General features: G+C 37.5%; 1 protein-coding gene across 1 annotated transcript in view; it reads left to right on the forward strand.

Annotated features, from left to right (window-relative positions):
• PRKX (protein kinase cAMP-dependent X-linked catalytic subunit) overlaps window positions 1-15,813 on the forward strand; it is a 112,366-nt gene that overhangs the window by 58,681 nt on the left and 37,872 nt on the right. Inside the window, exons 2-4 of the mRNA XM_075915508.1 lie at window positions 1,310-1,478; window positions 5,527-5,790; window positions 11,535-11,654. Of these exons, the coding sequence (XP_075771623.1) occupies window positions 1,310-1,478; window positions 5,527-5,790; window positions 11,535-11,654 (553 nt within the window). The remainder of the gene's footprint in view (window positions 1-1,309; window positions 1,479-5,526; window positions 5,791-11,534; window positions 11,655-15,813) is intronic.

Genomic DNA, 15,813 nt, shown 5'->3' on the forward strand with positions numbered 1-15,813 from the left:
TTGAAGTTAAATGCTACTTTGGAGGATATAGTGGGTTTTTTTTCTTTGTTTTTTGCCATTTTACCCTCTTCAAAGGTGTTACGTTTATTATGTTATAATGGCTATTATTGAATGGTTCAGGTATGCTGCCCTCCTCGTGCAAGATCTTGCATTCCGCTTAGGACTTAATCAAGAATTGCCTCTTCTGGATTCCTGAGCAAGCTACTCTTTTTGTGGTGTGGTACAGAGAGACAAGACCACATATAATTTAGTATCAAAACTGTTGTGTGTGGTCATGTTTTGCTTTACATGTGCTACACAAATTCTGCAGACTGCTTTCATTTTGTATACAGTGTAATTTCATTGTGTGAAGACCTGAAAACAGCATTCTCTAATAATTTTAAAGAGCCAATGTTTTGAGATTTTCCCTCCTTTTTTCTATTTTTGTACAAAAATATTTTTTTCTGTTCTAATGTTTTTAAAAACATGTAATGGTGACAGAGGAGAGAAACCAAGAAAAATATGTAGTCTTACCTTCACTTGATGTCATGTATCTAGAACATATTTCTTTTCATAGGAGTGTAGGATTAGAAGGGACTTCAGTAGGATTTGCAAAAATATGCAAAACATGCATATATAATATACTATAAAGCAAGGTAATAAACCAATGTATAAAATTTGGCTGATAAGAAATTGCTGTGAAGATGTCATTAAATCTGAGAGAAGAGTGGTCTTTTAATTGCAAACAGAATCCTCAGTCATGGTCATGTACTATACATGATGGAATGAAAGTAACGCACAACAGGCAGGCTCCTGCTTTTAAATAAAATATATATTACTTCCCTCTAACCCATAACAAATCAGGATTTTCTTGAAATTCTGAAGATTTTTTCCACACACAGTTGCACCATATTTTTAATTTATAATTGTCGCTTTTTTTTTGTCTCTTGCCCTTTTACTTTCATATATCTAGATTATTATGTTATAATATTAGTATTCATTTTTGGCTCCCCAGTACCTTTTTCCCTTCAGTTGTATACAGGAAAAAAAGGGTACTAAAGTAAATTAAAGTACTTCTACACACAAGGATGAATGGATTTTGAAGAGGCCAAGACTACATTATTTTAAGTTTAATATGACTGAATCTGTATTCTTAAAGAAACAATTACTTGGGAAGAAGTAAATAATAGTGATAAAAAGTTGGAAATGGGTAACCCCGCTTCAGTGAGCAGGAGCTGTTACTTTGACAAATTTATTGCATTTTTGCATTTCTTATATGTACATTTATAGAAAATGTTTGTTCATTAAACATTTGTTCTTTAATTTTCAGGCACAGGTACTTTTGGGCGGGTTCATCTGGTGAAAGAAAAAATGGCCAAACGTTACTTTGCCCTGAAAGTAATGAGCATTCCGGATGTCATTCGGCTAAAACAAGAACAACATGTACATAATGAGAAGTCAGTCCTGAAAGAGGTCAATCACCCATTTCTGATCAGATTGTAAGTTTTCTTTCATTATTCAGTTTTTCCTATTTTATTTTTTATACCAGATACAGTAAAACTTGGATGGTCCGGCATCTGATGGTCCAGCACTCCTGATGGTCCGGCACCATCAGGAACCCGGAAGTGCTCCAGGCAGCTGACCATTGGAGCTGTTCTGCCCCCAGCTTCCCCGATTGAGCTGCTGCTAAAACTGACCAGCGGCTGAATCGGTAGAGCAACTGGGGTGCTGCCGGGTTGGTCCCGCAAGCTAAATATAAGTCAACAGTGTGACACTGTTGGGGGGAGAAGCAAACATGATTCTGGGATTCATTAACAGGTATGTTGTGAGCAAGACACAAGAAGTCATTCTTCCGCTCAACTCTGCACTGATTAGGCCTCAGTTGGAGTATTGTGTCCAGTTCCAGGTATCACATGTCAAGAAAGATGTGAAAAAATTGGATTAGGTCCAGAGAAAAGCAACAAAAATGATTAAAGGTCTAGAAAACATGACCTGTGAGGAAAAGCTAAAAGAAATGGGCTTTTTTAAATTTAGAAAAGAGAAGACTGAGAGGGGCCATGATAGTGGTTTTCAAATATCTAAAAGGGTGTTACAAGGAGGATGGAGGAAAAAAATGGTTCTCCTTAGCCTCTGAGGATAGGACAAGAAGCAATGGGCTTAAATTGCAGCAAAGGAGGTTTAGGTTGGACGTTAGGAAAAACTTCCTAACTGTCAGGGTGTTTAAGCACTGAAATAAATTGCTTAGGAAGGTTGTGGAATCTCCTTCACTGGAGATATTTAAGTGCAGGTTAGACAGACACATGTCAGAGATGAGCTAAACAGTTCTTGGTCATGCTGTGAGGGCAGGGGACTGAACTCTATGACCTTTTGAGATTTCTTCTAGTTCTATGATTCTATAATAAACTGCCAAGAGAGAGTATAAAAAAGACAGTTATAGAACCTTCCTAGGCAATTTATGCTTCAATGCTAACTACCATGTACAATTTTAAATTGCTTTAAAATATGAAGCTTACAAGCATTTCTCATCATATGGTATTTCCTTATCTTTGTGAAGTGTGTCTACCTTCTCGAGCATGTCAGCCGGGTTCACCCTTTAAATCTCACTACAATTTATGCCCCTGTATTGTTGATTGCCACAAAATGTAAACAAGCCCTAAATGGACTTGTGGAAAATTCCTCAGAACAGAAGAAATGTACATTGCTGTCTTTAACCTTTACTGTGGGCAAAGCACATGTGGGAGACTAATGTACCACCTTTCACAGTATAATGATTCTCACTGGCTTTTTTTTAAACATTGATTTATGGACCTCAAACCCTCCAGAAATCTTGCAAATACACAGTGTATGAATGATGGATTTCTGTTTTTGTAATCACATGTGTAGCCCTGCTGCTCCCAATGAATACATATGAATGAAGCTGAAGTCATCATTAATCTATATTTGTTTGCCATCTGTATCTGCCTTTTTCTGAAATAATAGTAGACTTCAGATTTGCTGTATTAATTCCACCCACTTCCAATCAAAATAGACCACTTCTTGGTTTCTTTTGATATAAATTTGTATGTATATGGAAATCTATTCTTCAATGGAACATGAAAACAAGGCAGTGAATATAAATCAGGTGCAGGGCAGACTGGAATTCCTTGAACTCATAAACAGACCCAAAATTCAGTTGTCCCGAAATCGGGTCTGGGCTTTACTTTAAATTGTGCTCTTTGACCTCAAATATCTAATGCTTTTAAATATTCAACCAATCATGAATTAATCATGAATCACTGCAGCTGAAATCAGTCCATTACTTGTATACCAATACTGTTTGCTCTAGAGAAATATTCAAATGGGGGAAAAAATTATTCATTAAACTGTTAAGGCTTGCTCCTTAGCATGGTGAGATGCCAGAACATTTTGCATCAGATGGAAAACCAGCTAATACATCTGGTCTCTGTGGGGTGAAAGCAAACTTATGCTACTCTTAGCAGGCTAACTATTCTTCTTTTCTGCTTTTAGAGAGATTGGGAGAGTAATAAAGTAATATTAGAATGCTAATGGTGATGAGATTTTAAGGAGCAGAGGAGGATAGCTGACATTTTATTGAATAATTGAAAACACTATGTGTACATTAAAATGTATCCCTGTCTCTCTCTAATTCCCCCATTCCTTTGTATTTGACTGGTCTTAAAGTGTACATTCTATGGTGTGGGGACAGCAACTTTTGTATGTTGTTTTTGCTGGAATTCTGCCCCATTTTGCAATGCAGATTGTTCCCTGCAGAATTTTACTTTTTCACACAATTCATGGTTTATTTATTGATTTCATTTTCCCTGCAGCATTCCCACTCACTCCTATCTCATAGTCAGCCCTGGGCAGTGATATGAAATGATTAGGAAATGATTGTTTTATACTATTGTGACAGCTAGGCAGTTGATATTCCAATACAGAATTTCTTAACAGGACCACAGATTGGATGCCAGTTTGGTATTTGGTCTGCTTACCTGGGGAGTATCTTAATTTTCTAGCAGATGCTAGATAATAATCTTGTGTTCAGTTCAAATGGCTAATGCTGTGAAGCCATGTTTGAGGAGTGTACCCCCATTGCTTAAGTAATGTGTGCAAGACACACAAATCTGCATGCACACTCTGTCTCTGTCTCTTGGCCTTTGCTATTAACTGTTGACTTGTACTTAATAGTACCTATTGTATTTTGATCATCTTTCTCTCACTCGCTTGCTCCCTTCTGACTTAAATGAGCAAGAATGTATTTCCTTATGTTTCATAGCTTGTTTTTGATTGCCTGGTTACTGGCTGTAGTAGCAGTACTACTGGTAAAGCGCTATTTCTCAATTGGAAAGGTAAAAATAATCTGTAGCATGGGGGGTATTTATTGTCATCTTAATATCTGTAGGCGGGACTGTACCCTGGTGTGAAGAGGTGAATAAACAAGTAAAACCAGCTTCACCAGAAACAGGTCTGACAGACAAACACAAACACATATTTTTGGAAAGCAGTTGTAGGTGCAGGATGTGGAGGGAGGACAGTGCAGGAGGGTTGGTAGCCTTGACCTGCTAAATGAGGCTACAAATACAAATCTGAAGAACATTTCATAATCATTTCTTTATAGTAATGCTTAGAGGCCCTAGTCAAGACTGAAGGTTTTGTTACAATTAGTCTTTTTGTTGTCAATGGTTGCAAAACAAAATTATGGATGTTGTCAAGTCAGGAAGGTCTTAGGGTTAAGTAATGGACTGGGTGGAAAAAGGTGGAAGTTCTCTTTCTGGCTATGCCACAAACTTCTGGCAAGCTTCTACACCTCTCTCAGTTTCTCTCTTCTTAAAATGAGGACAATAATACTTCACTAGCTCACATTTCTGTTTGTAAAAAAAAAAAACTTTTGGGAACTTTGAATGGAAAATACTATAGAAGTGTAAGGTGAGATATGACTCCTCTTATAAAGCCAGGACTTAATGGGGAAAAGAACAGTTTGTCTATGTATTTTTTCCAAATTTAGACACCTTGTCACAAGCAGTTTGCCAAATTTAGATCACTCTTAATTTTTCATTTGGGATGCATTTGTTGAACGCTATTTAGGAACACCGAAATTGTCCTAATAAATAAAGAACAGTGGTTCGTTGTGTCTGTAATAGTGGCCAGTTTCAGAAGCTTCAAACAAATGTGCAAGAAACCCTATTACAGATAACTGTGGGGGGGAAAAAAACTACCTACAAACAGAAGTTTTCTTTCTATGCTTGGCTAGTTAGTTGTTGGAAAGTTCTAAGGGAGGGGTGAGTGTGAGGTGTCTCCCCCTCTTCCTATCTCCCCACCTAATTTAACTTAGGAAAATCTTCTCCATATACCAAATGCACCTAAAAAAACTGAGATGTTGGTTTTGGAGATACCTTATGCAATGAAATCCACAAGTTTAATAATACATTTAGTTCAGTATACCTCTTTCTTTGTGGCAATGGAACAATACCAGTTTACAGAATTGTATTTGTTTTACAAATGATTTATTGGCTCAATATTTAATCAAGACTTCTTTTTTTATTGCAGATTTTGGACCTACCATGATGAACGTTTTTTATACATGTTAATGGAGTATGTACCTGGAGGAGAACTTTTTAGTTATCTGCGCAACATGGGTCGTTTCAACAACAGCACGGGACTGTTTTACTCTGCAGAGATTATATGTGCAATAGAATATTTGCACTCCAAAGAAATCGTTTACAGAGACTTAAAACCTGAAAATATATTATTAGATAAAGAAGGGCATATCAAGCTTACAGACTTTGGATTTGCTAAAAAGCTAGTGGATAGGTAAGGCTTTTTAAAAACCACACTTAAAAAATAAAACAATTAAGGTTGGGTGATGTTTACTTTCAGTGCTAAATTTTTCATTCGCCTTGTCTACACTTCACGGTGAATCAGCGCTGCAATGATCGATCCACTGGCCATCAATTGATCTCATCTGCTGTAGATGTGATAGATCTATCTTGGAGAGTGCTGCCATTGACATCGATACTCGTCCAAAATGAGAAGAGTAGCTGGCATCAATGAGAGAACAGCTCCCATCGATTTTACCACCTGTAAGATGCCCCACTAAGTACGTCAACTTCAGCAACACTTTTTGTGTCACTGAAGTCAATTGATGGTGCACATAAGTGTGGACAAGGGTATACGTGGGGTCATTTGAGAAAACCACGTTACATCCTTACTAGTAGGAAAGTATTTTTGAACCAAACTTCTGTCCCATCAATAGTATTCAGAGAATCGCAGTCTAAAATAAATTATGAATGTTTTTTTGCACTTCATATTTCAGTATGTGCACTGCAAAACGCCAAGTGACTTGTGAAATGAGTTCTGTTAAAATGTGATATTAACCTTTCAAACTCAGAAGTAAAAGTTTTATTTTTGAGTGTGTTTTATTATTTGGCTTTATGTTCTTTAACCTTGCATTTTGAGGAACTTTTTCGAAGTAGAGGGGGGTTGGGAGTGAATTTCAGTCTGGAGTAAAGAAAATGTGTTAATTCATTAGTATACTGTATTACTGAAATTTGATTATGTAAAATAACCAAAAAACCCTAGACTGAAGGCATAATGACAATATGGGCCATAAGGCTTTCCAAAGATAGGATTTCACACATACAGCTGCATACCTTTTATATTTTATAGGAAACACATCTATTGTGTTTATCTGGTAGAAAGGGATGTTGGCTTGGTGGTCATGTCATGGTGAAGTCGGAATAGTGTATCGTGTATGTCTTGGCCCATCTATAATCAAGAAATTATTAAGATGATATTTGGGAGAAAAGAAGAGGGTTGCTATTAGCCATGTGAGAATGAATTTAAGAAGGAACAACTTAAGCTGAATATTAGAAAAAAATACCTGACAATGGTGACTCTGTTGGTCTGTGGGGTAAGGGAAACTCCATTTAATTGGAATGCTAAAAACTAGACTTTTTAGCATATGTGGGGATTTTACAAAGGGAACCCAAATGGAAGTGCTCAGCTGCATCTACTCTAACGTGCTTCTTAAAATCACAGCCACGGAACATGGCAGGCTGAATCATAGTAGTAGGGTCACTTGGTAAACTAGCTTTTGCCTGCACCTTCCCAATCCTGTGCTGGCTAAAGATGATGCTAGTTGGGCAAAGCAAAGCACCAGCCAGTTGTTAAGATTCTTCCAACACTTGTGAAGGCCTGAAATACATTGAGGCCTATGAAATAGGTATTTTATTCTGTCCTAATTCAGTTTGTGGGACAGATATGGAATTTAGTTTTTAAATATGAATGGATGTCATGTATTGAGGTTGTACCATAATAGTAAAGGATCTTGAATATTGGAGGTCAATTTTGTGATAAAGTAACATTAATTTTAATTTCTGAGCACAGCACCACACATCATTGGATTGTCTGGATTTTTTTTTTTTTAACTCCAGTTCACTGAATTCTATAGACTAACAAGAAATAAAACTATTGCATGTAGTAAAGTTGGTGGGCATCTTTATGAATTGTATTTGGCACTAATTCTGAAGATTTTGTTTTGAAATGTAGATACTGCCACTTAGTGGCTGATATAAATTTGGTGTGTGTTTGGTGGGGTTAAGTATAATGGGTATATCTGAGCTGTAACAGTGCAACATTATGCCAATTTAAAATCCAGAACAAAGGAAAGCGAGTTTATTTGATTATATTCTGCAACACTATCTTGTAATACCCACTCTTGTCTTTTGTACACTGTTTACATGTACTGTAAAGTAAGGTCATAGTCAGGCACCTTACATTAGGTTGGACTTAAGTATGATGGAGTGGTGTTGTCATTTTATAGCTACTCTAACTATAAAAGAGATAAGGAGAGTAATAACAGTTTGCTGTGCAGCAGTAGGGATGACATTTACCAGCTATTGGTGGTAGTTTATCAAGCCCGTGCTGCTAGTTGTTATCTCTTTCTGGTGGTTAAACATTATTCCCTCTTGTGTTTTATTGTGAATTTAAAATTACTACAATGTTTTTTACTGTGTATTGTGCATCTATAAAACATAGAGCTATCATAACACAGTTGATTGCACAGTAGTGGCTATGTACCTATAATGTTCTATGCATTATTGTGCATCTGTAAAAAAGAAAACCAGTCCTAATACAATTATTGTAGAGAAATAGCAGCTATAATAATCTATAGTAATTATAAATTTATAGAGCACTTAACCCTAAGGTGGGAGCTGTTCAAAAATATAAATACAACAAATCAAAACCGAAATGCAGAAATCAAAAGTACACCAAAATTATTTCCCCACTTCCTTAAAAATGGAATTAAATGTTCACATTTTTGCATGTTAAAAATAGTAAAATATCAACTTACTGACATTTACTCCAGGCACGTAAGAGGAAAATTGCATTGCTATTAAAGTATATTAAAGAATGAGCAATTAAAAATAATAGTTCAGTAGGGTATCATTTAACACAAAATGTGACTGATTTCTCAGTCATCTATTCCCTTTTTGTGAGAGTGGTGTGTTTTTTGTTTTGTTTTGTTTTGTTTTTTTAAATTATTCCTACCTTTGGCTAAATGAGCTGGCTGCCACAGGTCAAGTAGTGACAAGCCCATGTGCAGCCTGCACAGAGTTCACCATCCTGCCTCGGTCTAGACAGCTGTAGTTGCAGTACTCAAATGAGCAAAAGGGCTGCTGCTGCTTCTGTAAGCCGAGACAGTGGAGAATGTCAACCCAGGCAAACAGGAAGAAGATACGGGCCAGGTTAAACCCTCCCAAATCCTCTCACTGATTGGCTGGTCACAGCGTGTAAGGGAGCAAGCTGCTCTGTTGTGTGATTGTGCAATCTGCACTATCCTTTCCGTACATATAGTTTTATTTTAATTCCTACCTTGTTGAACCCCAGATATGAAATAACTTGTCTACCTAATTTAAGATTAATTGCCTCTTTCTGCTTCAGTTTTGTTTTCAGAGGAAACAGAAGTTATGCAGTCAGTAAATAATTCTGTAAGGCTGGTCACATTTCTCATAATTTGTGTGAGGGAGAGACTTCCCATTTATTAACTTGGTGAATTTTATCATTGATCTCAGCAGATGCAATTGATTTTGTATATGTTATGTTATAAAAACATGTACGTTCCTGAAACATAGAAGAGATGTATTTTATAAATCTAGAAAAATAAAAAAGGTAAAAGTAATTAAGCATGTTAAGGACTAGTTGATTCTTCCTCTCCCCCCATTGCTACCTCTGAGATAGAGGCAGTGAAGAGGGGGTACTTCAAAGCAACAGCACTGCTGCTTTAAAATGCCATGGTGGCGTTTCAAAGGGGCAGTGTCGCACAGCTAACCCCGGGCTCAGCTGTGCAGCACTGCCCCTTTGGAACGCCACCTCAGCATTTCAAAGCAACAGTGCACAGAGATGAACCCGGTCTCCATGTGGCGCTGCCCTTTGAAATGACGCCGTAGCATTTCAAAGGGGCAGCACGACACAGCTGAGCCCGGGCTCTGTGTGACACTGCCCCCTTTGAAATGCTACCGTGACGTTTCAGAGCAGCAGCGCTGTGTGGAGCCCAAGATTAGCTGATCCCAGGTTCCAGCACTGCGTTTCAAAGTGGGAGTCCCCAGTTGACCCCGGGATTTGGGTAAATGCTGTGCAGAGCCCAGGGTCAGCTGGGGAGTCCTCAGCGGGTCCCAGATTCTGGGGAAATGCTGTGCGGAGTTTGAGGTCAGCGTGGCATTTCAAAGCAGCAGCGCAGGATGGAGCCTGGAGTCAGCGGGAGACTCTGCTGGGGACTCTTGTACATTTCCAAGCTGGCACAATGTGTCCAGCCCAGAGTCAGCGGGATTTCCTGCTGGCCCCAGGCTGCATGCGGAGTTCCACATTCCTCCTTTGAAATGTACAAGAGCCCCAGTGGGGGGCTCATAGGCATTTCTGCATTACTCCTTTGAAATGTATATTTACTAGTCGAGAGAAATTCCATCCACTGCTCGACTACTAAATTACTCGATATTTAACATCCTTACAAGCAATACAGAAGAATGCTGCATAAGAAAAATACATTTTTTAATGATACCAGCTCAAGGAAGTGTTAACACACTTACCTCCAAATCTATGTTGGTATTCAGATAATATAAGTAAGTTATTATAAATGTAGCAGTAGAAACAGGTGGCCTGTTGGTAGTAGTGAAACCCAATGATTATGTTTTACCAGGGATACTCTGTTTTCCTAAACTTGTAATTTTCCTTTTGCAAGTGGAGTGCTCTTTTTGTTTCTGAAAAGTCTAACCATAGATAAGTTGTGAAGGTCAGAATCCAAGAAGATTCCAGTTCTCATACATGCTGCATCCATTGTTTTCTGTTATAAATACCATAGTCAGAGGCTGGAATTTAGCTCAGTTTGTAGCACTTGGCAAATTAATGTGAATAAAATGAATCCTAAAATGGCATGGTTCTGTTTTGTATTTGTTTTGAAAATTTAATTCATTTTATTAAGACTGATTAATGTCTATAGTCATCTTTCAAGTTACTGCTAGATGGCACTAGTGTGTAAAGCTGTGCTCTGTTCGGGTGTTTGCTTATGTGTTTGATTATTAAAAAATACAATCTGACATTTTCCAAATTTAAAAATCATACCCCCAGCTGCTCATTGTGAAAATTGAAGGAGCGCCTGCAAGCTAATGAACAGTTTCAAGAAGTGCTAGTCGTGAAGAGGACTGTGTTTAATAATTTATTTTGACAGTTCTGCTGGAGCAAAACATCTTTAACTTGTGCCACATATAAAATTTTAACAAACTTCAATTACTACAGTAGCTCTTTTCTAAAGGATTGCCTCAGCCTTATTTCTTTGTATTGTACATAACATAGAAAGCTGGGTTATCACTTTAATATCATTCCATAGTAACAGTGCTTAACCTTGGATAGTAAAGATACATTTTGGAATGGCTAGAAATGTAGTATTTCTTTGTATCTTGACAAAATAATAAATGAGCCCTGAGTTGCAGCAGATAGTTAAGTATGTATGTAATATAGCATAATACAAGTGTTTGCTTGAGTTACATTCCAGAGTTTAAATTTTGGCAGACCTGTACATCTGTCTGTGAAGAGAAAATATTCCAGTAATTCTTGCAATAATAAATATATCTCAGTAGATGGAGTTTAAAATCAAATGCAAGTCTAATGGGTCCCTATTGATTTTTAGACTGGGACAAAGTTCAAAGCAGTATAGTCTAATGAATACAGCACTGTACTAAGAATCAGGAAACCTGGTTTCTATTCCTATCTTTGTCACTAACTTCATATGTGGCCCCGAGCAAGTTATTTCACTTCTATATACCTCCTGTTACAGGAATTCAGACTAGAATAATTACAGTGGCCTTTCCTGACCTTTTGTGAAACGATTAAAAACACCAGTATTCTTGCCTTGCCACTTTTAATATATATTTAGAGCTTTGTGAACAGGACCATTCCAAACGATAGTTTGTTTGCTGACAGTATTTTAATTATAGTTTCAGTCCAGCCCTCTAAAACAATAAGTGAATGTTCCAATATTGTTGTTTGTTCATTTCTCATAGAACATGGACACTATGTGGCACGCCAGAATACCTTGCACCAGAGGTAATACAGAGTAAAGGCCATGGAAGAGCAGTGGACTGGTGGGCTCTAGGAATTCTGATATTTGAGATGCTGTCAGGGTAAGTGTTTCTTTGGTGATACCAAATACACAACATTCACTATTTCAGTATGCTTTGAATAACAAGTTTAAAATATCTTGGGTATATGTTCAGTCTATTACTAATTAGATTATTATTATTATTTATTTACTGTAAAGGGAAAAAATAGCCTTTTCAGACAGACTGAAAAGGTGAACCTAATTAGAAAGCAAAATAATTTAGCCATAAACTACCTAATAACCTGATTGGAGATTCTTTGGCAAAAGCCCAGTTTATATTTTCGAAAAAAAACATTGCTCAGAATTCTGCAGTGATAGATTCTTCCACGATAGAGTTCAGTTTCAACTACTAAAAAGTATTGAATAATCAATTATAACTTTCTCACATGTTGAGCATCCTTCAAATTAGGAGTGTAACTTATCTGTTAGGCAACTCTCTTAAGACAAGTAAGCAAGCTTCACAAAGGTAATTCACCTAATTTGCGGTTCAAGAATTACAAAATATCTTCAAACACTCTTTTTTTAGTTGAAAAAGATTTTGAAAAAAGGGGTATTTTTTTAAACTTTCATTATTTCTCTAGCTTCTCTAACATCTCAACTGGAGGCTTACATATTTTACAAGTTTAGATTTTCTGTGTGGACTATTTGTGCTGAAGAAAGTTATTAGTTTGCTCTAAAGCACCTAGTATAACTTTGAGACTGAGAATTTTTTTTTAACTGTTAAAACAAAAATCTCTCATCTTACTGTGGTTTGAAAATGACAATTGGAAAACAGGTTCTGCATTAGTTCATTTTGTGCATTCTATTATGGTGCTTTATTTCTATGCATGAAATGTTTATTAGCACAGTAAACTCAAAAAAAGTGCAATGGAAGAATGGTGGGGTAAGGTAAAACCTATCTGGGCTTATTTTCTGGAGTTCATATACTTATAAACTTTATTTCCAGCAGTATTTTGGAATTCACTAGATGGCAGTGTTCTCAGAAGACAAACTTAACATTTTTGCCACTTGAGAAAGATTTCATTGACATTACAAATACATTAATTTAGGTATTTGAGTTAAATATTAAGTGGAAAGATTGAAACTCTTATATAGTTGGGTTTTTAATCAATGTAATTTTTAAAAGAATAAAAAGGAAAAGTAATATAGCTCTTGCTGTTTCAACTTCTTGATTATACTGCAAGTAAAAACTCACTTGACTGTTTATTTCTACAAATAAAGTCTGCAAAAAGTTTTTAAAAATTATATCTGTCTTTGTATGTACATTGACTGTATGGATGTTGAAATTTTATTGGGGAAAATAAAGTGGAATTGTATCGCTAGTACTGCCACACAGAAGTACAAAAAGGTATCTCTCTGGGCTGCATTTGTGTCTTGTGCCTTTTTATGCTCCTGTACAAGGGTATGAAGCACAGAATGGCTGTAACCCCCCCCCCCCTCTCTCTCTCTCATGTTTACCACCTGCAGGAGCAAGACAGAACCCAGTGAGCGTCAGACCTATTGCTCCCTTCTGAGACTTTAAATATATGCTTTTTCAATCTTTTTTGGTGACAAAAGCTTATCTGATATTTTCATTCCTCCTCCAGCCCCACCTGTCCCTCCCAAAATATTAAAGAAAATCCAAAACTAAGACGTTGGTGTTGGACCCTCTTGAACACAACCTGGTGTACCAGGGTGAGGCATTTCACACCAACTGCTGTGCTTTTATGGTTGGATCTGACTGAAACTTTGGGGTTCAAACCCTGCTAATCTTGCAGTGGGTTGATTGTCCCCATCAAGATCAGACAGGAAATGTCCCTTCTACTTAAGAGCCTCATCCCAGACAGGTGCTAGCATCAGCCAGGCTGATATCCTATAACATGTCACCTAAGACATTGAGACAGACAGTTGTTTGCTACTTATGAATGGCTGCTGTGGAGATTTATCCTATAGCCAATTTATACCAGTATTGTGGGACTATGGTGATAGATTTGTTCAGAAGCATCATTCATGAGGAGGTGTGAGTCTAGGATCATTGCTGAATGTCTACCATCTAGTCCCAAGGTCTCTTATGTGTCTTTCCACTGATTTCCCTAGGGTGACTTCCAACTTCAAAAGAGACAGTGCTTCAACTATTTTTCATGGCACCATAGTGGCCTAAGAAGCTTGAGATGACAGACTTTCTAGAGGGATTGCACAGTTTACCACCTATGTAGATTGACCTATACACCCAGTCAGATCCCACCCTCCATTATAGTCACTGCCCTGACACCTCTCCCCTTTCCAAGGTGATTGAGGACCTGGCTGGCATGAGTTGAGGAGGCTGGTTGGAGGGAGTTGAGAGGCTTCCGACAGCCTAGGAATGCCGAGGATTGCACTAACCCTCTTTTTATCTGCTTTTTAATGGTGACCAGATATGTCACTTGGGTGTTACCCAGTTCTTGTAGAGAATATATTCTGATCCAAATCTGAACTCTAAAGATAAGAAACTGCTCCATTTCCAACTTCATTTTGTTTCCATGCAGAATATTCTTCTACATGATTATAGGCATTTTTTGTTTTAATTACGAACATTTAATTTAATCAGGGTAATGGCATATCTTTTTCTCTCTAATTTAAGCTTAAAATGACTTGCTTAAAGGCATAAAGCGTTTTTTTTTTTTTTTTTTTTTTTTTTTAACCCTCAAAGTTGGGCTGATTTCATTTTTTTTTTTTTTTTTTAAGGCTCTGTCTTGCAAATGGTTCTTTTTATTTTTGTCTGGGCACATGATGATAAAGGGGAAATTTTTACTAGCTTTGTACCTTTTTTCCCTCTTTTACTGATTTTTCATATGGGTTCTTAAATTTCCTATCAAATTATTTAGTGAAAAAACAGTCCCATGTAACTTTCCTGTAAAACTCAACTAATTTGAAAAAAATATTTAGAGAGAGAACATGACACATTTTGTTCTGCTTTGTTTCATCATCCAAACCACTATAAATCTGCAGACTTTAGTTAGCATCGCTATGGACTTCAGCCTCTGTACTCTTTTGATTGCAAACAAACATGAAAGCAGAAAAAAATAAGACAAACTGTTTCTGAGAACTGGCTTTCAAAAGCAAGACTGCTTAGAATATGCATCCTTCACATCACCCTCCTAAATGACTGATATCCACCATTAGCAAGAGTTCAAAGGCCTGTGTGACTGAGAGGGAATTCATTCATTATAAACAGTTTGGCAATGTTTTGAATGGAATTGTATGACTCAAGACTTGTAACAGTATAGTTCTAATAATGATTTATACAGACTGCCATAAACTATAATGAAAAGGTCAAATATTGGTTATTAGAGGTTTCAGTCTGTAGTCATGTCATCTTCTTGCCAAATGAAACCAATATTGGTTTTGGTAGATAAAATTTTGACCTTAATCTTTTGTCCTCATTTCAGGCCTTTTAAATCTGGTAATCTTTTTAAGACTGACTGAAAAAGCAAAACACACATTTTCTATGTCTGACTTAAAAATATCTTTCTGATATTGTCTTGACTCTTGAATGGTGTCTTGGAACTTACACTTGTACAAAATGTAGAGAAAACCTAAAACTGATGATCTCTTTCTGCATCTGTTGACTTTATAGTAGACTTCTGTAGAGTTTATTTTCAATTTTGCATCCGTTGCTGCAGTTTTGGCAATTGAACAGTGCTAATGTGAAATTAAGATTTTTTTTCTTTTTCAGTAGTTAAAAATTAGCAGTTCTTGTGTCTGAGATGTTTTGTATTCTGTTTCTAGTACAGTGACTGTACTCTGAATTTCTTCAGTGTGACTGTATGTATTTAGAGAGGTTATCTAATCATTCTAATCATATATATATATATAGTAGCCCAGTGTCTGTGAGTCTGTAACGCTGACTTACACGGCCCCGGCCCCTGGCCGTGTACATCAGCGCCCCGCCCCCTTCCCCTCCCTCCATGGTGGCTTGGCTGAGTGCTGCACTGCTCACCTGGGCTGCGGCAGGGGAGCTAGCTCCCCATGCATGACTCCCCCCACGGCGGCCCGGCCGAGGGGCGCAGCACTCAGCCGAGCCACCACGGAGGGAGGGGAAGGGGGCAAGGCGCTGATGTACTCGGCCAGGGGGCGGGGCCGTGTACATCAGTGTTACAGACTCCGACATTGGGCTACTATATATGGGCTCTCCCGCAGAAGGAAGGGGGGGCAGGGCAGGG

Source organism: Pelodiscus sinensis, chromosome 1 (assembly GCF_049634645.1).
Source record: "Pelodiscus sinensis isolate JC-2024 chromosome 1, ASM4963464v1, whole genome shotgun sequence".
Taxonomy (NCBI): domain Eukaryota; kingdom Metazoa; phylum Chordata; order Testudines; family Trionychidae; genus Pelodiscus; species Pelodiscus sinensis.